Source organism: Cygnus olor, chromosome 3, assembly GCF_009769625.2.
Source record: "Cygnus olor isolate bCygOlo1 chromosome 3, bCygOlo1.pri.v2, whole genome shotgun sequence".
Classification (NCBI taxonomy): Eukaryota; Metazoa; Chordata; class Aves; order Anseriformes; family Anatidae; genus Cygnus; species Cygnus olor.
In genome coordinates this window covers 78,301,110-78,328,558 of record NC_049171.1, presented here as the reverse complement: position 1 = coordinate 78,328,558, position 27,449 = coordinate 78,301,110, and the positions used below count along the sequence as shown (strand labels likewise).

General features: G+C 35.6%; 1 protein-coding gene across 3 annotated transcripts in view; it reads right to left on the bottom strand.

The window, feature by feature from the left end:
* Positions 1-1,152: 1,152 nt before the first annotated feature.
* NUP133 (nucleoporin 133) overlaps positions 1,153-27,449 on the bottom strand; it is a 29,990-nt gene continuing 3,693 nt past the window's right edge. For all 3 annotated transcript variants that reach the window (XM_040551397.1, XM_040551398.1, XM_040551399.1), the window contains exons 5-26: positions 25,813-25,944; positions 24,475-24,645; positions 23,692-23,847; positions 23,521-23,591; positions 22,792-22,939; positions 22,005-22,152; positions 21,189-21,346; positions 20,008-20,099; positions 19,092-19,255; positions 17,434-17,528; positions 17,090-17,314; positions 16,836-16,958; positions 16,338-16,437; positions 15,154-15,396; positions 13,845-13,978; positions 12,072-12,230; positions 10,546-10,681; positions 8,640-8,758; positions 7,137-7,217; positions 4,955-5,019; positions 2,547-2,635; positions 1,153-1,496 (exon numbers count right to left, since the gene is read on the bottom strand). In XM_040551397.1, the coding sequence (XP_040407331.1) occupies positions 1,360-1,496; positions 2,547-2,635; positions 4,955-5,019; positions 7,137-7,217; positions 8,640-8,758; positions 10,546-10,681; positions 12,072-12,230; positions 13,845-13,978; positions 15,154-15,396; positions 16,338-16,437; positions 16,836-16,958; positions 17,090-17,314; positions 17,434-17,528; positions 19,092-19,255; positions 20,008-20,099; positions 21,189-21,346; positions 22,005-22,152; positions 22,792-22,939; positions 23,521-23,591; positions 23,692-23,847; positions 24,475-24,645; positions 25,813-25,944 (2,946 nt within the window). In that variant the 3' untranslated portion in view covers positions 1,153-1,359. The remainder of the gene's footprint in view (positions 1,497-2,546; positions 2,636-4,954; positions 5,020-7,136; positions 7,218-8,639; positions 8,759-10,545; positions 10,682-12,071; positions 12,231-13,844; positions 13,979-15,153; positions 15,397-16,337; positions 16,438-16,835; positions 16,959-17,089; positions 17,315-17,433; positions 17,529-19,091; positions 19,256-20,007; positions 20,100-21,188; positions 21,347-22,004; positions 22,153-22,791; positions 22,940-23,520; positions 23,592-23,691; positions 23,848-24,474; positions 24,646-25,812; positions 25,945-27,449) is intronic.

Here is a 27,449-nt window from a genome sequence, read left to right as displayed (position 1 = left end):
TCCCATATTAGTTAGAACCTCTCTAGATAAAGCTATTCTTCCAAACATGTTCAGATTCTCAGCCCAGCTTACTGTATTAGTACAGGGAGGAGGGGAAGCAACGGAAGGGGAGCTGCGCTTTTAAAACTAGAAACTGGATTCTCTTCAACCGATTTAACTTCTGACCTTCTCAGCTGTTGGATCAAGTTGTTGCAGCAGGCATCTGGCCAGAGAAGTAAAACATAAGGGCATGCAACTTGCTCTGCATTCATTCTCTTCATGTTAAGCTACTTGCAAAGGAAAGGTGCAATGTTACAGATTAAAGTAACATTGATTTAGCTTAAAAATTAAAATCTGCTACCACCCAGAATAACTAAAATGGATTTATTTATTTTGTCTTCCCACATTAGAGATAACTGGGACAATGTGGTGTTATTAAAAAAAAAAAAGGAGACTATCAGTAGCATCAGCTAGTAAAGAACAAGTCGCCGAGTAAGGACGATCATGCTGGACTCTCACTTCCATTAACTGCTCTCTAGGTTTCTTGACAGCCTAGACTCAAGCAGTTACAGTGAATGACTGCCCCGTGAGCTCTTAAATCTCATTTTTAAGATGTGCTCTAGACATCCATATAGTTTATAGTTACATATAATTATAGATATGGTTTATATGAAAGCTACAGACATAAAATAAACTTGCTTTTTCAAAACACTGTAAAAAGTATTATAAAATATAAAATCAGGTATATTAGAAGAATGGTATTCTTACTGGAGCAGGGGAATTCCTACGAGAACTGTGCTTTATGGCTGTCACTGACAAGCCGAGTGACTCATGACAAGCCAGCTTTCCTTACAGTAATCTTTAATGCAAAATTGAAATTACCTAGTTTCTACAGCAGAAAGTGTATATCCACACACTGCACAATACAAAAAGAGTGTTGAGAATAGAGCTATTCTATATAATTGTTTCTTTAGCAAGCTATACAGTCATCCAGCGTTAATGTTTTCAGTATGTTCTCTGAACTGAAATCACAGCCCCTGTGAAGTGAGAGCAAGAGTTAACTCCTCCTTCGGTGGGTTACACATTTCACCCCACGTGTCTGTGTATCTGACTGTCAGGTAGGACTCATACTAATGAAGATATAAAATGAAATAGCAAGTTTACAAGATGTACGGAAAATGAAAACTTTATTTTTCTTTTGCCTGAAAATGCACCCCTGCCTCTCCTGACTGAAGTGTCGATGTTTATAAATTTAAGACCAAGTATATTACTCTCCATAGCCTTTATTACAAAGTTTTAGGAAAATAACAGAATGTAAAAAAAAAGTAGACATGAATTCAACAGGACTTTAGAAAAAAATATTTTTAAAAGTGTCAATCATCATGCTTGCCCCTGAATGTAGAGTTCATAGTTTGCCTTTAACACAAACGCGAAGTAAGGATTATTTTTCAAGTGGTCAAGTTCATTTGCTTGCAGGAAGTCCTTCACCTCTGGTAAATATTCACTTAGCTGAACTCCTACAACACAAAACCTTAAATTACCAAACTGATAGAAGTACTTTGCATTGGCATTTAAGATCATTTTAAGTAAACATCCACTTCTGCCTTTTTTGGGATTGGGAGGATCAAATTCTACTATGCACATAAAGAAATGAAATAACAATTAGGTATCTTGTAAAACTGAGTCCAAAAAATACTTCCTGCCCAAACAGAGCTCCTCAATGATTTTATCCCTAAATTCATTATTAAACCTAAAATTCTTAAACATGAAATCTACATCATTATGTATCATGTCACAAAGGAAATAAAAGATCAGTCATATAATAAATACTTCCAGTTATCAGTTGCAACACTTCAGCCTAAGCTGTGAAAATCTCACAAGAAGGGTAGAAATTGATAGGATTGAACTGTTCTGAAGAACTTAATTTTTGTATTTCTGATGTGGTGCCTTCTCGAATCTCAAAAGAGGGCATTTGTAGTAGTATTAAAATCTGATTTATTTATTTTTTTTTTTAACTTTAAGTTGCTTATTCCTTGTCCTCCCTGCCATTCCCTCCCCAAAGCTGTAACTTCTATGACCAAAGCTTCCTATGGGCATTTTTAGCTTAGTGAGAGTCATGGTGGTATCCATTTTGATTTTGCTTTTTGGAAGAAAAACACAAAAAGCATTTGAGCTAAAATATTTCACACTCTTCTGAACGACAGATGATTAAATATTAATTCTTTATCTTACAGAAGATATGCATTTGACTCCAGAAGACCTGCTTTACTATGCAATAAAAAACCATGCAAAATCTGACAGCTGCCCTACTAAGCCAATAATTTGAGGGCACTGAAATTGTAACCAATAAATTAGCTCATCTCTTTCACGTCCCCAGCATTTCATAGAGAGAGAGTTATAATCATATGGGAATTAGTTATCTAGTGGAATGCACATGGAGGCTTATATTACTCTAAGAATTCACTTATGCTACTTTTCTTATATATTAGTGTTCATTTTAAGTAGTTTTTGAAACACCAAATTTCAAGAAGTTAATCTTTTCAAGTTCACATTTAAGTACACTTTACCTTCTTTCAATAGTTTTTGTAATATTTTCACAAATATACTATCTTTAGATGCTTCAATTGGATCATCTCTACCTTCTGAGCTGGACCATCTGCAAGTCAAAGAATAATTTGTTAAGAGAATTGCATAGGTAAAAAAACAAATGCAAATAAGAAAAAACATACAGGAAATCCAGTGAGTTACCAAAGGTGATTATGTTCACACAAGTGTTATGTACTTGGCTATACCTCAGAGCAAGAGGTTTCTTTATCCTGAGTTAGTTATTCTTTATTCCAAGAGTAAGACTGTAATAACTGCACTACTATAACAGAGTCTAGTTAGGAGGACAATGGAAATGCTTACCGCCTTCTGAATCATAAACACAAACATTATTTCTTTGATAAAACCACAAGTATTACCCATCAAGACAAAAATTAACTATTCTCAGTAATTACTGATTGACATGAAAGTAGAGATTTATCTTCTGGTAGAATAAACCAAGAGCAGGAATTTGCTAATATGTTTGAAAATGAGAGGAAAAAAATACCTAATACAAGTTGCAGTCCTGTAACAGTGCACAAAAATTCAAGTTGAGTTTCATTTGTGATTAAATGCGAAAAACTTATGAATACAAGTCTCACCTGTAGTAAGAAAGCTCCAAACATTTTTCTAAGAGAAATGTTATTTTAAGGGACACTTTCATTTTTACAGAGCTCTATGCATAGCAAGCAGCTTTAAGTCAACATCGACCTAACTTCCTTTGCTGGGGTTCTGACCTTTCAGTTGTTAAAATTACCTGTTTTGTGTGTTAAACCGCCACACAAGAACATCCATGTCAATTCCTAAACTAACATGGATTTCCTTTGGCTAATAGGATGTGGTTCAGATCTGGACCTGTCTCCCAGAAACTCTTACTGCCAAATCCTCCGTACTTCACTGAAACCAGTTTTACCCTGGATGTCACTGTAACTCCAAAATTTCTAGATCTTCATCATTAAATCTACTGGGAAGAGCCTGAGGGAGGGAGGCAGTGAAGGGGAAAGGAGTGGTGATGGTTTCCTTCTCCTAGGCACAGAGAAGGAGAGATAATGAGAGCCCTACCAGAATGGCAGGAACATGTTCAACCAAGGCCCTCTGTTCTACCCGAGAAGCTCACCACCATTTGTAGTCGTTACGGTAGCAAACAGATGCCACCCTTAAAAGGTAGGTTCTGTAATATGTCAAATACTTCATTTCACACACTGATGAAAATTAAAAGTACCTCTTTTGAAACAGTGACTGACCTCTTTGTAAACCTTTGTGAGCCTTGCTGGACAGGAAACTCAACTGGGAGATCACGCTTCCCAAACACTAACTAGTACAAAGTGATCTCAAATTGTACCTGTTTAGCTAGAGGAGCAGGCAACATGTTGTCAGCACTGTACATAATTTGAATAGTTTAAATATTGCATCCGAATCTCTGTTCTTGGTTCAGGGTAGACAGGACACAAACCAATTACTGGCTTGGTGCCATGCAGGGATTCTAGATACCTCTGTCTTGAAATCAACAGGAAAGGAAGAAAACAGAATAGCATGAACCTGTTTCTGCATATATTTGTGTCGTGTGTGACAATAAACTCCTAGCTGCATGACTAAGTTATTTTCTACAGACAATTGTCCCTTGGAATCTATCCTATGTGTATGTGTGAATGTAAATGATGCTTATGTCCATGCCCATCACAAATAGCTTGGTGCATTTGGAATGTATCCTCTCCTCATCTTTTCTTCCTAAGAACACGGATAGAAGTTAGTGAAGCTGGATAACTTCTGGAAATTAGTAAAGACAGGGAGGGAATACCATTTGAGTTATTTACCCTGCGAAAGAACAGCAGCATTGTTTAATGACAAGATTTTTCTGACCAGTTGGATTCAGCCTGTATTCGGCGTTGGAGACCCATAAGACTGTCTTTTAAGCCACCGGGGTTTTGATCTCTTAGAGTTAAGAATGCAGTTTAATATAAAAAAGTCATGAAATTGTCGAAGTGGTTCAGCAGTCAAAAATAAGTGAAATAAAAGTTTGTAGGAGTGATATCTGCACATGTTGCTCTTAAAAAGCTTCATCTTGAGATGCTTCAAAGGGGAAGAAAAGTTTCAGCATTGATCGCTGCTTTTACCTTTGCAAAGGGTTCAAGAATGAGAGCTGTATGGCTACATCTCTGCTTCTCGGGTGTTGAAAATGCATAGGAGGTTGCCAGTGAGTTAAGCAAAGTACTATAAAATTTTTTTAAATGGAGGTTTCCACACACTTTCTGACCAGTTACTTCATACTTTATAAACTTCACACTATGAAATTCAATCCTTTCAATGAGCTGAAGAACAGTACACCAATGTGCAATTCTGGAAAAGCTATGTCACAAATACTCCTGGTAATTTTTATTCATATTGCACTTACCCATCTCTTCGGAGAGCCATGCAGAGAATTTTAAGTTTCAGATCATTTACATCCACTTCCTCTTCCTTCACATCATGTAAGGAAAAAAGAGAAGTAACTTTAAAATTTGTTTAAAAAATAATCACTGTGTCACACAGATTACACCAGTCAGTTAGATTCTTCAAGTATTGAACTTTTTTTTTTTTTTTAAAACACCTCCTGTTTTAACAGATGAGCTGATGGTACTGTTGAACCACTCAAGACAGTTCATTTCCATTTGAAGACATGGCTCAGGCTTTCTACATCCCCACACAATCACTGAAGACCAACTACCTCAATTTGAAAAAAGGGTATATTCTAAAGCACAAACAACTACCAGTATGTAAAACAGTTTATTCCAGCCAAGTTTTATTTTAACATTTGTTAAATGGTGACTGAACTCAAGGCTCTTTTCTTGGCGTGGCCAAGCTAGCTGATGTGCATTAGCATACACAATTAGGACATGTATTTTATGAATACATTAACAAATGTCTTCAAAAAATATACACTTGTCTTGGAAAGGTCAGTCCTTTCTTTGCAGAGAAACTTCGAGATAACTGGTGTCAGAGACCCTTTTAAGGTTTAATGGCAGAAGAGACCATGTATTTTTTTTTTCACCTCCCAGTGTCCTAAAGCATCACAGCTACTTTAAATTCCCCTCATAAAGCTATGATCTCTTGCCTTTAAAAACCTGGAAGCAAGAGGATGGGCCTTGTCTTTAAACTTTTGCTGGAGAAAAGCTAGGAAAACTGGTGAACACATATGCGTTCTTAAAGTGCTGTGAATTGCACTTGTTTGGTTTGGTTATCCGTAATGGATACCCTACATTTAGCTGAACTCATCTCTGCAAATCTAAGCTAAGCCATCATTTGCTGAATGGTTCTACCTAAGTTAAGAGACTTAAATATCAGAGCAAAAAAAATTAATTTTGAGATCTCATCTTCCTTTTTCCTTCTTCAAAGACAAAAAAAAGCCAATATAGTTGTCTCTGTCTCGATGTTGGTGAAACAGGGAGACAAATTCAAGGGGAAAATTAATTTGAAAGACTGAACCAAAATGAGTTTACTCAGACTTATTTTACTGCAAAAAAATTTTTTAATTATTTAATGCAAAATTCGGATTCTACTTTGTAAAATTGAAGGGAGAAGTCAGAAAATCACACTGAATTTTCTTTTTAAACTAAAAAGCAACTCAATGTAAATGACAAAGCAGTAATACTCCACGCTACAAAATACGGTGTAGTTGTGAACACAAGAAAAATAAACAGATTCATACATAAATAAATAAATACTAGTTAATAAACAGTAAATAAATGTTACTCAAAAGAAAATTCCATTTAAAAAAATCAATTAAAAGCAGCTAAAAAAAATCAAAGTTAGAGATATTTATTGTCATCAAACCAAAATTACTGAAGGCCAACAAAATGGAACAATCGTTTTGTAAATACTAATAAAAGGAGTTTTTTTTTTTTTTCCTACTTGGATTCCTTCTACCCAAACAAACATGAACTGGGATAATCTGAAAAAAGCTCTCATTTTCAGTTACCAAGGAATACATTCCAACTGATCCATAAGAGAAATCTGAACTAGTTTGCTGAAATAATACAGCCGCTGCTTTTTAGTGAAGGTTGCTTTTAATTCTGGTTTGATGTTTCTCAGAAGTTGATTTATTCATGCTTACTGGAAAGTTTCTCCTGGCAAGTTACCAGATCATACAGTGAGATGCAGCGAGCACTTCGAGCTTAGGATAACAAATCTGTGGTTCAGTGCTATTTATGTGTTAAAAAGTTGGTGTCCTTTATTCCACCTTATCTCATAAACCATCAGAGAAACTGCCACTAGGGATGATGCATGAACTGAACAACTGAAAACAGATAATTTTTGTCCTGTTTGCAGGAAGCCTGTAGGGAAGCAAGGCTCTAAAAAAGAAACTAGACTATAAATGGGAACTGAAGATGAGGAGCGTAATTTTTCTTCAATGATCTAAACCACAGTTGGCATTAAGTCTCCAGTGACTTAAAAACAAACCAAAAAACACATTAGGGACTATTTTTAACTACCATACACTAAGCCAATATATTCTTAACTAACTACAGATGCAACATTCTCGCTTAAATGATCAAAAAAAGTCTCTGGATTAGAAAGTCTTCGAAACCTTTTCCTACCTCATCAATATATTCCAGTAGATCAAGTGCTTTCTTGAAGTCATACTCATTGGCCCTTCTGTTCTCATCACATATGTACATCTACGACATGAAAGATTAACGCAGAGAATTATTTTTAGCCTACAAACTAATGTAACTGATATCACAAACAACTCATTGTGGGAAGACCACCATGTATTTTCCACTTACATGACCTTCTCATGAAAATATGCCTTGATTCAATTGCAAGTATTTTTATAGTAAGGAATATACTTAAGGTTTTAGAGCAGCATTCCACATACATGACAATGGTCTGTGGACAAATGACATTGGATATAAGGCTGCTAGGTTTCAAATTTAAGTACCATTTAAGGCTGTAACATTCCTGGACTACTGTAGCTAGAGCTCAGCTCCACAAATAAAATGAGCTCTCAGAATTATTTTGACAAAGCTCGAAGCAGTACATAAGCACACGTACTGCCTTTCACCTTTTACAAACAGGTAAGTTTGCTATCCACATTTCATTCACCCCCCTTCCCATAAACAACATTCTAAATTAGTACTTAAAAGCAAAACTAATATTAATGCACTGTTTGTTTACACTTCCTAAGTTTCATTCTGGCATTGCAAGAAGCAAGTAAGAACATGGGTTTGACAGAGAGAATTCAGAAGGAACACTGGCATGGTGCCAGCACTTGTCAAACGATGACACTTCTTACTCTTCTGTAATCCCACAGTCAGCTTCACTTAAAGACAGAGGTAACGACTTCAGAATCTACTGACACTTCACATTGTTCTAAGAAAATGGGGAAAATTCTAACAGGTGCAATACCAGCTCCTAATTTTCCACAAGATTACAGAAAATTAACGACTTGCTAAATTAACAGACAAGGCATGGTTGGTTTTACACCGTATTGTTGCTATTCAACAAATATTTTTGTATGCATCACTGGATGATAAAATAAAGCTACTGGTTCCTGGCTCCCACCAGAAAGGAGTGTGGAGGAGCAGTCAGCTCTATTGATGCCAGAATTGGAACAAGTTGCTTTTTTTGTTGCTGTTGTTCATTGTTTTTAAAGACAAAGACTGTGGGTGCTCTTTCTCACTTCCAGCCCTTTCCATTTCTAGACTGTAGCATCTTTCTTCATTAAGTTGTTATTATTTGTTCCCTCTGCCTTTCAAATTTTGCCCTGCTGAGGATGCGACAGAAGGTAAAAATTATCTCATTTCCAAAAACTGGTTTAGACCAGTAAGACAGCTTCTGGCACTGATTTGATCTGCTGCTTCTCCTAGCAGCACTCAAAAACACGCGTGCAACAAGGAAATTCTGAACTATTTTGAAATTTGCTATAGGTAAACAAAATAAACAAAGCAAAGGTAAACAATTTCATATGTCAGATCTTTAAGTGGTTAGCAAGTCAAATAAGACATAAAAACAGCTGTGATCTAGCTTATTTTATAACACTGGAGTAGAAAATATACTGCAACTTTATCTGTGTAACGGAGAAGACAGGAGATACTTACATCAATGAGCTGAGATGCAGACAGCACTGGCATATCATTGAGGTTCAACTGTTTCTCTAACAGTAACTGTTCAGGGAGCGTCTCCTGATGTAACAGAAAGCGTTCCTGTTCCGATATTTCTTGTAGTCATTTAAGGAAATAAATGTTTCATGTTATTAAAATGTAGTAATAAAGTCTATGGCACAGCAATAACTGCCAAGTTACAATATTTTTCAGGTCTACAAATATTTCTTATGAAGCATTTTATTTGAATACTTCTATGTTGCTTAAGCACAGAAATACTTCTACTGCACTACTGTCATCCCAATGAACTAGTTGTTATTTTCCAGTCAGGTTCCCAGTGTAAAGCTGACTAATAGCTTTTTTTTTTCCCCCTCCTCAAAACCAGAAAACAGATACATCGGATTGGAGGGATGCTATGGCACTAGGCAGGAAAGCAAGCTGGCTGTGATTTCGGAGAGTCACATTCTGGCTGAAGATCCGTGCAATGGAGTTGCTGCATCCCATGAATTATTCCTTTCTGAATTGTTTTATTTTCCAGTACAGCCTGAAACCTATTAGGCTGAAACAGAATCAACACAGAGTAACTTCACCCACAGTATGCGAACTCCAACCCCAGTTCCATTGCATGGTAAAAATGTGAAAATAATTCTAAAGGAGTATTTTATCTGTTCAAGTGGATGAGCGGAACATGGCAGAAATAATTACTCTTTCTTTATTAATGCAAAGCCTATACACAAAGAGCATAAATTTAAAAAGCTATGCCCTCTGTCATACAGAAGTGTGTACCAGAATAAAGTCCACACCAAATTTTGATAGTCACTCTTGAAATAAAGCTTTACTTTCCCCAGTTTTCTAAGGTTTTCCTATTTAAAGATGAGATTGTTCACATCAGCATTGGCATATATTTTGAAGTTGCATTCATACAGAGATTAGATGCGATGTTTTATAACTTAGAAATCAAGCAATAAATTATTACAATCTAAAAATAAATTTGTAACACCTACTTAGCTATCAATTATTCTAAGCCTTTTTCAACAAGATCTCATTCAAGAATTGTACCTAACATACGCAGATAAACATGCAGATTAATAGAAGCAAACTTGAGAAATAATCTTCAGTAATATTTTAAAGCTTCCCCCTGGTGGCCAGTATTAGTTTAACCATTAGTGTAGGATATATGCTTTTTCACAAACTCACAGCAGGAAAGGGGTATTTTCAAGCATGACAATGAGGGCAGAGCAGTGGAACTGCTGTACTTGGTAATAAAGCAGAACAGGTATTCCCAATTTTTCCATTAATATCTTTTCAGTTAGATCACAATGAAACACTGCCACTAACCATGCTAGAAAGTACTGAGGAAGCACTACTTGATCACAGATTTATGTATTTGCGGGTACACTATCACAATATAACATATATACACCATTTCCTTAGAGCCTAAGAGTCTCAGGACTTGAGTGGAATTCAAAATTGATAACTATTCAATAATTAGGCTTTAAGAAGTTGATTTATTTTTACCTTGCATATGAAATATAAAATGCAGCTTCATAAAAAATGTTGTGAATGGTTTAGAAGTTTCAGCTGCTTCTGAACTGTCTAATGACTTAAAAAAAGAACGTTGCAGCCTGCTGTTTATGCTAATAGCATGTTATTAGGAAAAGTGAAAAGGTGAAAGTTCCCAATGTCATAGTCCTAACACACAGGGGAAGGTGAATACTGCGGTTACTGCCTTATGCTGCTTTCCTCACCATTCCCACCATGAGCAAAGTCATCAGCCCAATGTATCCTTACCACATTGGGCTAGAGCCCTCATGCTCAGAAAATGAACTATTCACAAAAATGTGGCTTTAATTCAGTAACTTCATTAATCTATTCTTCACCTTACTCTGTTTTTATTTCTTACCTTCTATTTTTTCTTGCAGTATTTCTTCTGAGAAGTCAGATGCAAGTGCAGCTAATTTGCTCAAGCCAAGAAGTGTTTTCTTCTTTGCAAAATACCTGGTCTCCATGTTTGCTAAAGTCTGCAATGTTCTGTGAGCCTGAAATTAAACACATTAGAGATCAGTTGCAGAAGTTAACATCAGAAAGTTAACAGGCAAGAAGGATTTAACTTGAACTGCAGTCTCAGCTATTTATGATTTGTAGTACTGTAACGTGTTATTTCTTAGAAGTCTTGAAGAACTTGCAAATTAGAATTCTGCATTACACTATTTAGGAAGATATATAGGTATCTCTTTCTGTAATACCCCTCAAAACTATCTTATAATTAAAGATAAGCTGCAACTTCACATACTGTTCCTCTGGGATTTTATTGAAGACTTCGCTATAAAAACCAGGCAAATGCACCTTGACGGAACAACTTTGCACGCAGATTATTTATTTGTTAATTCAGGAATTTGGCATACATCTATTTTTCAACCACTGTAGTAACCCAACAGATGCGCAAAAATTTACTTGTATGTCTGACAAAGGAACAATACATTTCTGAGCACCTACTCAGAAATGAGCAATCCAGAATGAATTACTTCTATTCTAGAATCCCCCTCCTTCGTAGTGCTTTGCTATAAAAGAAACTCAGTCTACACCAACAAAGTAATAGATTCCCAAACACTTCAGTTACTTGTATTATATCAAGATTCCTTTCTGACCAAATATTTCTTGTTTTCCTATTTATTTATTTTTAAATGGATATATGATTCTCAACCTATAATTTATAACAGGATGTTACCATCCTTTGCATATTTAATAAATGTGCATATGAATTGGAAGAAGCCATTTTTCTTTAGATTGTTTATTCGCAAAAGTGAAAAGTATTCATAAATCTAGCAGAAGGAAGACTGCCCAACAAGAAGTAGGAGAAGAACTGGACAGATTACAAGGCTACAAAAAAAACAAGTTCAAAACCAAAACAACATTAATCTATCCACATACACATTAACTCCTCTAAAAATAAACTGCTTTCAAATTATGAATATACATGAAGCACTTTTTTTTTTTCCCTTACTTTTTACTTTTGTGATACCTCAAAATTTCTCTGCTTTCACTAAGTTAGCTTTGAAATACAAATTTTAGTTTCCCCCTTGCTGGATCATCTGAAAATGTTACTGATATTCAAGGTAAACTCCCAGAACAGCAGGGTGGTGATCACTCATCCAAATAAATCTTCCTTGATACAAAGTATCAGTCATCTACATGGGCCTAATTTCCATTACATGATGCAGCGGCTTATATGATACACCAGATGGTGCCTGGAGGGGCGCTTTCGGTACTCCATTAATAATCTGTGATATTTCTCCCCTTGTTCACCTAGTTAAGCACCATTCTTTTGTTCATGAATTAGGTAACCTGCATACTTGAACATATACCTGACACAGTGGTTAGAAGTTTTACCATACGATGTTTCAGTTTGGTTGTATTAAGAAAGCCTACCTTTTGCAAATCCTGACTATTGATTTCGTGTAACCAACTCAGATGTTCATGTGCTTGCAAGAAACTGGCCAGCTGTCCATGCTGAGCAATAGGCTGGGATAACAGCTTCCCTCGCTTCCCTTTTTCTAAATACCAGCGAAACAGGAAATCTGAAAAATTCTGAATAGGAAAACAAACATTATAAAAGTTACCTTTAAATATTTTGTTTGTCTTAAAAGGCAAAATACTTCACAGAATGTAATTGGTAAGAACGTGGGTTAACTTGCTTAAAAAAAAAAAAACAAGACTGAAAAAAAAATACTGTTGATGTAAAAGGAGTTAAGTCCTGTTAGAAACACAATCTTTAAAGAATTCATCCGCTATGGATGCTGATAGATGCATCCAAGTTTGTCCTTAAATGGAAATGAAGGAAATGCCAAACAAATTCTTTGGTAACCCACAAGATTGAAAATAGGTATCACCTCACCCACAAGTTCAAACTAATATCTTCACCTGTTCCTTTCCACCACTCAGAACTCCGTGCTAACTACTTCGTTTCATACTTGAAAGTTTATTTTTCTATCACTGTTTTGAAACATTCCCTCCTATCTCAAGCTGAACCTGCAACCTTATTTCCCCTAGTCATTGTTTGAAAAAATAAATCTTGTTTTGTAACCAAAAACATCCCTCAAAACTATTTTATCCTCAAGAACTTCAGTGTGAAATAACTAATCAGGATTTATGTTTATGATTTAATTTAGACTTTTCAGAATAATCTTGGAATAATGCTAAGCTTTAATTGCATTAACAGTTAAAAAAAAAGTCTGAAGACTTTATCTATTGATCTATTCTGCTCTATGTTTGTCATGTTAACCTCTTTTCAGAAAGTTTTTTAAGTAAAAAAACAAACAAAACATAAAAAACCCACACCACCACCAGTATTTGAGACAACTAATGAGAACAAATGGAAAATTCTTCAGCAGTTTGTGTATTTCATTCTTGCGACTAAAAATATTTACTTTCATTTCTGTCTGCTACTGATACTTTAAATTGTTCTTATTAAACACCCTTTTTGTACTCTATTCATTACGAAACTTAATGAGCACTCTTCATTCCACAGCTGTTATGGAAAGCTAAACAAAATTGAGCTCACTGATTCTCAAATTTGGAAACCTTTTTCCCCAACCCCCCTGACCTCAAGTAGTCTCTTTGCCTTTTTCCTTCCATTTTCCAAATTTTCAGTACATGTAAAAATGTTTACACTGAATTTTGACAGATATTGGAAAAATTGCCCAACAAGCATCTGACAAGACGACAAAAAAGAACACAGCGACACTTCTGCTTCCTACTCTTCTCAACTCCTCTATTTATACATTTAACAATCTCCTCTCCTCTTTTGGAAGTTATCCCTAAATTCGTATTACATTAGTTTAATAAAACAACATTGACTACAATACTTCAGCAAGCAAGTTACAAAATGCTGAAAGACGTCAAGAGTGAGACAGTGCAAGTGATGCACAAAGGTCCCATAAAACCCTCTTGTCTATACAGCTAACATCCATATTTCTGTTGACTTTATTTTATTTATTTATTTACAAGCTCAGGTTAAATACTCCATTAAGTTCTGCAAGATGAATCTTGGTCCTAATTTTCCACATTTCATTCTGTACGTGTATGTAAATACACACACTAAAAGAAAATTATTATTATTATTATTATTTTTTTTGCAAAACTTCAGGTGCAAACTTACCAAACACTATCTAAAGGAAACATGGAAAAAAAAAAAAGAGGTACCTGATCTGCAAACTGACTCATATAACGTTGTAATCTGGCCTGGTTGTCTGTCTGCTCACACATTTGCACCAGGATATCAAAGTCACAGTACTTCTCTGCTAAAGCAGCTGCCATCTGATACTGTCCCAGGGAAACTAAGTAACCAAGAAGAAAAAGAAGTTATATCACACATGCTCATCTTCAGCTGTTACAGGATGTCTGCGTAAAATGAAAACAAAATTCAGGTGTTCACATCAAAGAGGTACTTCATACATACCCTACACACATGCAAGTTTACATACCTACCACCTCTGTCCCACAGTACAAGGGGAGAGAAGCTTAAAATACAAAATGACCCGTATACTCCCCGTTTTCTCTGAAAGATAGCATGTATCTGTTATTTGTGCTTCTTTAGGGGTAGAAGTCCACAAGTGACTTAATATCTGTATTAATAACCATTTAATTACACAAAGCAAAAAAGGAGCTGGCAAAAGCTTTCGATAACAGAAAGAACAACTAAAGACCATGGGATCTGTATTCAAAATATATTGTTTGAACTTTCTTTTTGGTTCTATTAAATACATTTTAATCTTATTATGTTCAGTCCGTAGTTTGTATTTCCTCTCAAACAAAACTGAGTATTCTGTTAACTTATGTATTTGCAAACTAACATAGCCCATGAACGTCAGTAAAACTGAGACGGTTAACAGATTTTTCTTGAAGTTTAAATATGTTAAGAGTCAGCGATTATTAGACTGTCTTATTTATAGTGTATCATTCATTATTAGTTAAAAAAAAGTTTAAGTTTACTAAAGTACATTTTCTTCGAGTTATTTCCACTCAACAAGGGGGGCTTTGCTGTCAGTTACTCATTAAAGACTTGACCACATCTGACATGTTTAACAGGCTTGACTACATAATCAAGATTCTAAAGTTAACATTTTTTCTGATAAACACTAAACAAAGTTTCAGATGTTTATAATTTTTTCCAACTATCAACAATATAAACATTCAAAAGCCTATTATACTTTCAGTCATCTAGCACAGAACATAAATCCTGCCAGAAAAATTTAACAAGTCAGCAGAATTAAAAAATTAAAGCAGCGATGCGTTATTAGAGGCATGCAGAATTCCATACAAGATTGCATCCATGCCCGATCTGTTTTGCAAAAATCCCATTAAATCAGAAAAACTAGTCATTAATACTCTGAAGGCAAATGTGAAACAAATTGAATTCATACACAAACACCACTTACTCTGTTAGGTTTGCATCATTTCCTCATGAAATGGAACATTTAATCCTTGCATTAAAGGAAAACAAACTACTTACGGAAGGGAGACAAGAGTTCTGATCTTTTCTGCACATATTCCATTTCCAAACTGCTGTATCTCTCTTGATCAGCAGGTCGGTCCACAGATTTCAGCTGAGAAACATAGCCATCTAGAAAACAATCCAGCAGTGCCACCAACTGTTCAGCCACAATGCTACGTAAGTTACTGTCCACCTGAGGATACACCATCTTCAGAATGATCCCATGCTGGCGTGTTATTGCTGAACGTAGGCTGCTAGACGCTTGGAAAGAAAACACAGTAAATATTAAAACAACTATCTCACCATCAAAGGAATCCATGCTGAAGTATAAAAAAGTTACTAGTTACAATTAAAAAGAAAAATAAAAGCTAATAAGCATCTTAAGGTCAAAATCAGAACAATATTAGAAAAATCCCACAAGTCACATACTCCCATCTTCCTTCTAATATTAAATTTCACCAAAATAATCAAAAAAGAAACGAAACCACTCCCCAAACTACAGAGATCTATACCATCAGCATCAGCTATTCTGAAGAAAAAATTCACTTGCATGACCTCCGGGGCAAAGCAGAGAATACACATAAAAAACAATTCAACTTCCATAACCCACTTGAAATCCACAGATGTGGTCATCAAGACAGACATGCATCCTGCTTTTCAAAAGATTTTGATCTTGGGAGCACCAAAAAAGTATGTTTGATTCAAAGGCCTCAAGAAAGCCTAAGCACCAACCAAGAAGATCATGCAGCTACAAACATTTGTTCTAACAATTTTTCATGTTAACAAACCATCAAAACATTGAGAAACACTGGCCTTTTTAAAACAGTTCTGGATCACATTGATGATTCATTTTAAATGTTATATATCCCATAGGCCTGCCAACTAGAACCAGTGCACAGTAATATAATAATATATATATATATATATATACACACACACACACTTACATATATAAGCTTTGACCCCAAACTTTGTAGTCAAATTTGGATTGCAAGTTTTAAAGAATTACCATCAATACTGGACAAAATGTGTCCATTTAGTCACTCAGTTTCATTGATCAAACCCCTAGCTTCTCCCATTCTTACTGACAAAATTTAAGAATAAGTTAATATTCAGACTGGAATTCATGTTTTCCAGAACACATCTCTACTAAACAAAAAAGATTTTTCATATTTATTAAACTAGTAATAGAGATTTCTCACCTGTCCATGGAATATATTCAGGTTCTCTTTCTGGAAGCTCTCCTGTTTTATATAAAGAGGCTCTAGATTGACGATACTGGCAGGCAGCTTGCAGCATATCCTGTTTAAAGGTAAGGAAATAAAATTTTAGCCCATCTGCATATACACGGGCTATAAAATATGCTGTCTTCTATAATCCTGAAGCGTTATTTTAATAGCCCCTTCTTTCTCAGTTACATAGAAAGGTACACGCTGTCTGAGCAAGAAACTTCCATTCTGAAGCACAAGCTCTTCACTCTTTGCTAAGTACACATGCTTTCACAGCTTCTCAAACTCTCTTCATCAGTGGCTCAGGAGGAAAAGGAATGCCCCTGATTCTGCAGAAGACCATCTCTTTCTTCCTAATATATTCAGGCATGCAAAATTTGTATTCACTTTTCTCATGTCAGTAACTCAGATGTATTCTTTAACATTTGACCCTCCCTTCCCGAAAACATTTTAGTTAATGCTATTCAGTACCTTAATGATGTTGTTCACATTGACAACTATCTGGGCCCACTCAACTGATTCAATATGCATATCTTTCAAGATTTGCTCCTCCTCTTCTAGCAAGCATTCAAAGATGGAATCTATCTGGGACACCTTAAAATAGAAAGAAAAATTGCAAAAAAAAATTAAAGTATACATTAAAGTATTCCAACTTCTACTACATGTTATACTACGCAATAATTCAGAAATAAAAGGGTTCGTTCTACTCAGTCTGCTGTTCTTACCTCTCGAAAGAAAACATCTGCAGGGGTAAGACTTGGTGGAATGTCGCACTCCCTTTTGTTTAAGGCAATCAGAATAGCAGCATTCACTAAATCAGGCAGCCTGGAGTGATGATTCTTGAGAACAATAGCTGCTGCTAGTTTTTCTGCATGCTCACAGAGCAACAATCGAGTTGCCATTGGCATCCCTCTGACTGGAAAACTGCCCAGTCGTTCAAATATGCCAACCTTTTAAAGAACAAAACAAAAAAACATGACATGCACTTTAAACAATGAACTAGAAAGAATTATTTTTCTCTTAAGAATTCTTGTGTGCGCTGGTACCAGAAGAATGGTAAAAATTTTACCTGATGAAGAAACTCAATGAAGAAGGAATGAGCTTTTGTCTTATCCTCTAACTGATGAAGAAGAATGAGGGATGTGTTGCTGAAACCAGCTGCTTCTAGAAAGAAAAAAAAATAAAGTCATAGACCACTTTGTATCTTCATTTCTTTGATCGCTAACTTTGCCTCTGAGATAAAATATATTTCTGTAAATTTCTATATTGTTACCACACTGGTATTTTTCTTTAAACAAATGCACACACACACTTACATATTGCTGCCACATTGTTTTTAATGTGGCTTTTGAACTCTACCATATTTCAAGTAAAGCCTTTGGAAGAAATCAAATATCTTTAGATCAGCACGACTATTTTGTAGTGCTCAATTCATTATGCTGCTAAAACAGCAGCTTACTCAACTTTTAGTATGATTAAGATTTTTATCATCATGGTGGGCTAGCTGTTGCTGAATTTATTATGCCCTAGACCACAGCTACTATGAAATAAAAGTGTGCAGTAAGAGGCACTCAGGCCTAATTCCTAATTGCGCACATTGCCTGAACAATTCCACTGCACAACATCTGGGCAGCTGCCCAACACCACTCTACTTTTCTTCCTCCTCAAATGAGCTTGCTTCTGAAGAGTGTTTTACAGAAATATTCTTCTGCCCAAACAATTAAGCCCTCTAAGGGGTCAGTAAGGACAATGGAAGCTTTCCCATGAGCATCCCCACAGGTATCTCACCTCAATGGAGTTTTCCAGACGTGAAATTATTTTCTTATATTCCACATATGCTTTAAGCCAAAGACTACTAAGATAGAAAACTCAAAAGAACTATCACTATGAGGAAAAATAGCAAGACTATTTTCAAGAAGCAGTGAACTTTCCCTTCTTCCTTTAGACAGGAATAAACGTAGATAAATTGCCAAGTTAAAGATGAAATTAGGATTCAGAAAGAACTAAAGACTTGATGCTTTACAATTTCTGACTAGCTGCCAGGAAGCAGCAACAGCAGGAAGCATCATCCATCTGCATACGCAGATTTCAAATGTTAGTGTTTCCACTTTCAATCTAAGTCTCTGCTCAGAAACCAGGAACTGCTGCCTAGAGGTCTTGGGGACAGCTTCAAGTACGTGCTGTTCTAAGGAACAGGGAAGCATGAACAAAGATGTTTCTTTCTGAAAAGGTGCCTGCTTTAATCCTTTATGTACAGCAGAAGTTTCCAAAATAAATTTCTCTTGTGGCAGACATTAATACCAACACAAGACACAAGCTCACTCTACCCAGGATCCAAACCTTCCAGAAGTTGTGCAGCCACGCTGACAAAAGTGTTAAGCATGAGCAAGTAAAACCCCTCTCTTAACATATCTATCTGCAGAAATTAATTTAGATCTATCCAAATAATCCTGGAAACAGTAAAGTGGCACCACTTGCACCCTGCAGAAAGTCCCATCCTCAGAAATGCACATTTCCTTTGCTGTTTCTGTTGTTCTATGAAGTCAAACTAACCACAGTAGACAAAGTTTAGCCGGCAGTCTCGTAAGATGCCTCTTGTAGCCTTTCTGGAAATATACCTACTTATGGAGAAGGATATGAAACAGCGATGCCTTCTTTGCCAATTTAAAATATGATTTTATCTAGAGTACTAAGAACAGTTTTTCACAAACCAACCATTATGTTTACCTTCAGGTACAGATTCAGCCCACCGTGGATCAGAGGCAGGGTAATCATCCATTAAGTCCACACTGATTTGAGTCACTGCCCTATCCAGTTCAGCATCAGAATCCAAATCTGCACTGCTTGGAAAGAGTTCCACTACCATGCTTTGTGCATTGACTATATCTTTCCTGAAATAAAAGGAACACAACGTATGTGAAATAAAAACAATTTATAGGATTATAGGAACTAGAGCCACTCAGTCTGTAGCATTTTCTGATACTCTTTCAGGACTACAGCCTGCTTCAGCAGCTGTTGTGTTTACACAGAGTGCCAAGTGAATACACGTAGACTTTCTTTCTAAGTCCTGTGCAAGTTTACAGCTTGTCCTGGCATCCTTTATTCAACGCACTTAATCTCCTTCATAATCTTTTATCTAACATGTAACTCTATGCAAAAAAAAAATCCTACTTCCTGTTAAATTGTTTTGTTTCAAATCTTAAGACTCTTTAAGGAGATTAGTCTGAAGAGTTTTCTGTTTGTCTGCTAGTAATGAATATATATTGAAAAGAAACCCTTTTAAATGTAACTAATCCAAGTCTGCAGCTCTGTGTATCTTTTCACCTCTCTACCTCCACTTCTTACATCAGTCATCTAACCAAATAGCAAACCTTTCAGAGGCATTCCCTGCATCCCAGCAATAAGGTTGCTTTAATCGGGATAATCTGAAAAAGAGTGTATTTCCTGGCATTTTCACTCCCCAAAACATACATTTTTTCCACTTTTATATCCATGCTTTCCTAATAAAGAAGTGTATGTGCCATTAAAGCAACTTTCAATTAAGTAGCACAATACTATCTTTACCAAGACAGTTTCTTACTCAAGCACCAACGTGCCTTCAAGAACAGCAAACAAAGCCTCAAAGATCAAGTGCAATTTCTACCTGCAGTACTGGAGAAAAGCAGCTTTCAGTAATTTCGTCTTATCTTCTTGAGCTACGATTTCAAGCCTATTGGTTACATCAAACGCAGGACTCTGAAAACACAAAGTAAAAACTTCAGCTGGAAGACAAAGATCAAGCTTCATTATGAAATTTAAACTCTTTTTTTTCATAACAGTACAGAGTCAAAATACAAATGCCATCTGGAAGCAGTTGTGTTTATTAAGCCAAACATTAGCCAAAAGAGATACATTACAATTAAAGTAGCAGTTTGACCTCAAGCATGCATACATTTATATAATATTCTAGTATATTAGACATTCAAAACCAACATTTTTGATGGAATTAAAAAGGCATTCATGAGTTCTATCTCCAAGAAAAAAAAGTGCATACAAATCTAACTATAGATTAATTAAGAAAAATACAGATCCATCTGAGCTATCACCACAAAGGTCTTCCACTAAAATACTAGTTCACAATAATTAATCTAAAAAGGGGGTTTAATTGGGATAAAAATTGAAACTATTAGCCCACAGAAATATTCTCTATTTTCTATTTTAACAAGTTTTCTGTTCTTCCCACTTACTCCAGGGACATGTTGGCAACAAATTCTATGTACATTTTAAAGAAAACATGTTTGATGTAATTAAGAGCTTACCAAACACACATTACATAAAATATCAATAAAAATACTTTCACATGTTTTAGTAAGATTGTATGAAAGCAAAAACATGTACCAGAGCAGAAACAATACTCAGCCACTGTAAGGGACTTCTTAGACTCAAAGCTTTCCACAGTGCAATAAGAAAACAGTGTTGATTATAAAGGAACAGACAAAAGACTGAAGAGACCACCCTGATAGAAAAGTGACAGCAAAATCTCAGTCTCTGCAGTTCCATCGGAGTTATCTATGAGGCCTAGTGACATGTAGTAATATACCTACATGAGAAATTATATTATTTCATTGAAATTGCTACTTCAGAACAAGGGGTGGGAGGAAGAACCACCTTACACAAAGTGACAGATATGGTAAAAATTCCTGGGTTTTGAAAACTGCCTTCATTGAAAGTGTTCAAATCTAAAAAAACTTCCAAAACCTTAAACAAGCTAGGATTTCCACAGTGAAAATACAAAACTGTCAGAGAAAAAAAGTAATATTTCTATCCTCAGTTTTCAACTATTACCTCACTTCTTGGTCCAGCAATAGAAGAGGACAGAGAATCTTCAAGGTCTTCAGGAAGCACGGAAATATTTTCTCTGGACAAGATAGTGACGAGTCCACTTTTTTTGGCAAAGAAAATGGGGAGGCTTGTACAGGAACCTGCTCCTAAAATGCTATCTCCTAAGATGATGAAAAAGCAAAAGGGCATGTAAATGCAACTGCAAAAACAAGGTGCAACACAGTTCCATAGATGCTGATTGAATTTTGTGAAGAACCACCAGTAATTCTGACAACTGCACTGGGCTTAACAGAACGCATGGATACTGTTTATTACCATGATGTAAATCTCCAGGTACTGCAAGGTTAAAAAATAAAAATTACGATTCATGTGTTTCAAACTCTGCCTACGGACCAATTTCTTTTTCCTACTGGAAAACACCTCTGAAAGGTCAAGCACAATATACTTAGAGGCACCTAATGCAAGGATGAACATTAGGCTGAGTCTCAAAACAAAGTTAATTTCAAGAAAACAAAATAATCCACAGTGAACACTGGAAGAAATAAAAAAGTGTCAAAATCTAAAGCATCCACTCAGGCTTTCATATACCAAGAGCACAGATTTACTTCATTTTCATCCAAAAACCCTCTAGAGTAAGCAATATCAATACCAGAGGTCACTTCGGCATTTTGTCTGTACACCTACAAAAAACATCAGTTTGAAAGACTTGCAGAGAAAAAGTAGCGTAAACATGATTCTACGATCTAAGAAATCTAACGATGTAAACACACTCAATTTTTAATTGAACGAAACCTGACTCCCCCCCCCCCAACATATTACCTTGAATGCCAAATACAATTTTCTCCTGTGGCAAAGAAATTCTTCCAGTTCCGGTGGAACAAGCAAACACTTCATCATCCTTATAAAGGTAAGCGGCATGGCTAAAGAAATCTGGGACTACCAGACAGCACATCACTTCCTCTTCTGACTGAAAGCATTACATATCAACACACATATAATCAGAACCTTAAACAAACATATAACATTTTCAAGGCTGATCTAGAGTTGCATAAAGTTTAATTTCTTAATAAGACAGGAATAAAATGACAAAGAAAACTCTACAACCAATAAAACACTTTTCATTTGCCCCAAAATTTAAGATTGCTCTCATCACTTTTTTTAAACTTCCATATACATTAAGTTCTTGCTGATTTCAATGGAGAGATGAAGTAAACAAATTACCACTTTCACACTCACTCTCCTTCCATTTTCAAATTCAATTATGAAATGACCCACTAGAAGGGGTTGGGAGAGCGTGAGAAGTTTACCCACAGAAAGCTAATGCCAAAGCCTATGCTTCCAGAAGAGATATCACAAATGAGAAACTGTAAGGACAACCAATATATTTACACTTTAAATACTGTAGCATAAACTTCACATAAAGTTACTATTAAACAGTAATAGACATTTTCCTCAGAACATTACAAATACAAATTCTAAAAGCAACCTTAAGACAGAATTTGAGTTTCCTTTAGAGAAAATCTGAGAGCTGATATACGTACAGGAACATTCTGAAACACTGTGCTTTCTTTGCTCAGAAGTAGTTTTAGAGCCTTCATTTGCATACCTGAAAAGATGGATTATACTGTGTGACTTCCACAACAACATCATCAGACATCTGGTAGCCTTTATCTTCTACTGTTATCAGAGTGTAGTAAACAAGACATGGATGATCTCCGGGATGCCATGCTGCAGCAAGTATCACCAGCCCATCACTGTTCAAGATGAGAGAGCACCCCTTTGTGAGATGATTATTACACATTTCACTTGCTTGAACTCTCGCACTCAGAAAAAAGATATTCAAGTATGATAACAAATAAATGTTTTCCAATGTTATATACTTTTTTTAAGCAAAGACTATCCTGTTTTTTCTTTCGTGATGTTTTATTAACATATGCAGTATGCATATTGCTGTATAAAACTGAACCAATCCAGTTGTTGTGATTTATTGTAATTAAATAAAATACAACAGATACAGAAAGAATTCTCTGCATTTGCTGGTACAAAAGTTACATTTGCTTACTTACTGCCTTTATAATATCAAGAAAACACAAATACCCAAACCTGATAAAAATGATATCAAAAAATGAAAGGAATTATTCTTAGGTAAAGAATTGGTAATACTAAATAGAATGAAACAGGATAACCTATGATTATCTAGTTATCTGACATGCTTATTTTATCAATATTGGCACTCAAGTAAAATTGAATTTCAGTTTCTTACAGAAAGTTTATCCAAGAAGGCAAACATACTTTATTAATCTAAGTTTTACCAGAAGCAAGTGTACTTTCTTACCGATTCTGCTGCAAATCCATATACTGTATATTTACTCCTCCTTTAATATCTTCATAGTTACTTTCAGAACCCTAAAAAAAAAAATGCATCTGGTTTATAACTATACATAGTTACTTATTAAGGGAAAATAAAATAAAAGAAAAAAACCTTTTCAGGTGAGCATGCTCTTACCCAAATTGCATCTGAAATGTGTTCCTTGAGGATTCTGTTGACATCCCAGCTGAGAATGTAACGTTCCGATGTATCCTCAATCTCCCATTTGTTTAGATTTGAACTCGTTAGCATATAAAAACTTGATCTCTCTTTATCCCAAAGAACACTAGAAATCTGCATTCAAAAAAGAAAAATCTCAAAAGGTTAAATCACAGCATTGCTATTAGGACATAAAAATCTATACCGCTCTCAGTCCATATAAAAATCACTTCCTCAGGCAATGTGAACAAGCTACATTACAAGATCAGAGTATTACGATAATTTCTAAGAGAAGCTTCATTTTACAGATTTAAGAACATCTATAATAAGGATGTTTCTCACACCTTCTGTGGAATTCATTGACAAAGGTCAACCTAATCCTCAACCCTGCACAACCCTTTGTCTGAAAAGTATATTTACAGGTTACTGCTAGTTTCTTCAAGTAGTAGTGAGGCTATCACTAGAAGAGTCAAGATTTTGATGCTTTGCGGACTTCCCCAGGAAGTGTTACTGCTTTAAAACCTGCTTTTATTCAGATCTAAAGAACAAGTCGGTGTTCTTCATTACACAACGTAAGTATTTAGTTAGCTTCTGTCTGCCTTTTTAACTTCCAGAAAATATAAGTAACATAAATCAGTACTGCATTTGTTTTGTTATCATACATCCTTACACAGACCTTTCTTTTTCCTTTCCAAAAGACTGAGACTAGAAATCACAGACAGAAATTAAGGTAGATTACTATCTGAACTTTTTCAAGCTTACCACAGCATCATTTCCAGGTGACAATATTCCCAGAAGAGAAGAAACCTTTCGGCCAATTCCAGAAAACATGCCCTGACCCTGTGGCAGGGCATGCTGATGAATCTTGCCAGAACTATCTGGAATCAATCGAACTAGCTGGCCTCTGGAAGATGATAAAATAAAGCTTCCTCCCTAACAAAAAGAAAAAGCAATTATGTTAAAAAATTAAAAGCACATTCCTGAAACGATCTTATAGTCACATAAAACTCTTTGTTAAAATGATAATGGCCTGGAGGTTGCTGAAAGAACGAAGTGTTTACCTCTACAAGAAATGTTCACAGAATAAAAGAACAATCAGCCTAATTTCATAATCATACCATATAAAAGTTATGCTAAAGGTTAGATCTGTCCAACAACAGGTTGATTAATTATGTATAGTTGTCATATATGTAATAATGGAGCTTTTAAATCATTGACTTATTAATAAAATGGTTCTGCTCTGAAAACCATGTTCCTCTAGTTCTAAATTCACATTGGTGTCAACATTAAAACTACAAGTACGAGAAGACTTCGCTTTCCTCAATTTGATACTTGAAAACTGGGCACAATTCAGTTCTAAGAGGGTAGATACCCATTAGTATTTCTTAACCTCTTGAAACTCTCAACAAATTCATCATTAAGATCACTGGCTTTTGATTAGGTTTACAAATGTTTACGACATGTTGATGCCCTAAAATATTTATAATATAGGATATGAACACTGAATGTTATGCTGCCTTGTTGATAAGGTCATGAAAAAAATACAATTAGGAATAATTAGTTTTTAAGATATCAAATATTGTAACATTTGCTGATTTTTTTTTTATATACTCTACTTGGAGAATTTCTTCCCCATTTAAATATATCACCAGCAGAAAATGGAATTCATAGTACAGTTTTTCTTTCCTTCCCTACTAAAATCTCTCAAATGCAGCCACTAGCGAGCTTTACCACAACACACTGAGTACGCAGACCATGAGTTCAGATGAAGCAGTCCCCTCTTTTTTTCTGATAGAGAGGTATCACAGGTTGAGATACTAAGCCAGGCTTGATAACCCTGTGGTTCAGTCCTGCATGCCTCTGTGACTTTCATGACCTCGTGACCTCTCTAATGCGTATCTATGACTGCCACTCTTCTCTGCTACTTAAGATCATCAACAGTGCTCATCAACAATCTCTGAAACTACTCCTCAGAGCATCTGATGGCTTGCTTTGTGACATTCATTGGAGATTTACTGCTGAAAATGAGAAACATTTGATTTTTGATTTTTAGGTTAGGAAGTAAAGCAGTAATTTTGCGTAAATCGTATTGCACTGTACCTTCACTGCTGTTAGGAAACTGCAGAGGGAGCCTCCAAAGTCTGTGAATGTCTCCGTATAGGAACCTTCGTGTGCAAGGTTGGGCCAGTAGCGCACAGAACCTTCGCTGGTAGCAACCATGATTGCCAGAGACTTGAAGGGAGAAAATAATTATCAGAACATGCGAAATAAGAAATAATCACACCATAGCTTTAACTAAGTGTTATTTTACATACAGATAGCATGATTGTGAATGACTAACACACAAAAAAGTAATATGTATGTATGCTCATTGACAAGCAGAGAACTGAACAGCAAAACAATTCTGTAGCATAACTTAGCACGTGCAGGGAATGTTATACTTGCTTATTTTGCTAACAACACTTTGTATGGGTTCTTGTTCCTGATAATTCAGGGTTTGCTACTGAGGATCAAACAAAATTTACAGTTGCAAGAAAAAAAAAAAACACACCTGTGGAATGTTGCAGATGCCAAGAGTTACAAGCTACTACAGAAGACTTAAAATACAGACTACAATTTAACAAAGAAATTGCTCTAGAGTCATTAACAGAAGAATTAAATCACACAGTTGCTCTTTTCTTCAAAAAGACATAAGTCCACTGTGTACCCCCATTAGGGCTTCTAACTCCAAAAAATCACCCAGATACCAAATTCAAAACACAATGCAAGAGACTGTGCTCAATTCAAGATTTACACAGAAAGTACTGTACCTAATCAACTAGTTGTTGAAAATCACAGTTCAGAAGAACGGTACCTGAGAGCTGTCACTGAGCTCCATGGAGTTTTCTAAATGATTTTTAACTAGATGCAGGAGCGCACAAAGGAGAGTGGTTGGCTAATCAACATGAGAACAATAAAAAAATATACATAACATGTTGTCCTTGGTGACTCCTGCCTATTACTTAATAATTTACAATTTACTTAAATATTTCCAACCGTATTTCCATGACTATGAAGTCATAGTATCCATACATAGCTCCAAACTGAAGAAAGATGAAATTAAAAAGAATAAAATAAAATCATTGTTTAGGTGTATCATTTCTCCTGAAACTTCTTTGGGTCTGAAAAAAGTCATAGGACACTTCAAGAGTTATGAGCTAATCACAAGAAATTAAGATAGCTTTTATCATCCGGAAGTGTAACAGAATGACAAGTAAGAAGAAAAGTTCCCAGTACATATTTTTGTGCTGCTTCTTCCTTCCAAGGACAACTGCTTATCCAGTTCTATTACAGCACTGTATGTATCAACTCTAAACTATGCCCAAGCTGAAAATGAAGTTTCTTTTTTTTTTCTTCATGAGTGATTGTAACAAACACACTTGGCACACTTTAAGAAAACCTAGCTGATCATCAAACCTCATCCTCTAACACTGTGCGGTAAGAAAATGTATTTAGCAAAATCATCAGTCAAAACATAAGCCATCTGCCCTCCCAACGTCAGCTTCATTATGAAGCTTAGATAAAGGGAGGGTGCTGTTTTTTGCTTTTCAGCCATGTGTACCCAGAATTAAAAGAGAGCTGAACAACTTTTCCAGCAAGTATGTACTTAAATCTTTCTTGCTTATACAGGATATTTTAAACCCTAGTGTTAGTTAAACGCAATACTTCTTAGTTGACTTAGTTTGTTAAGAAAGCAT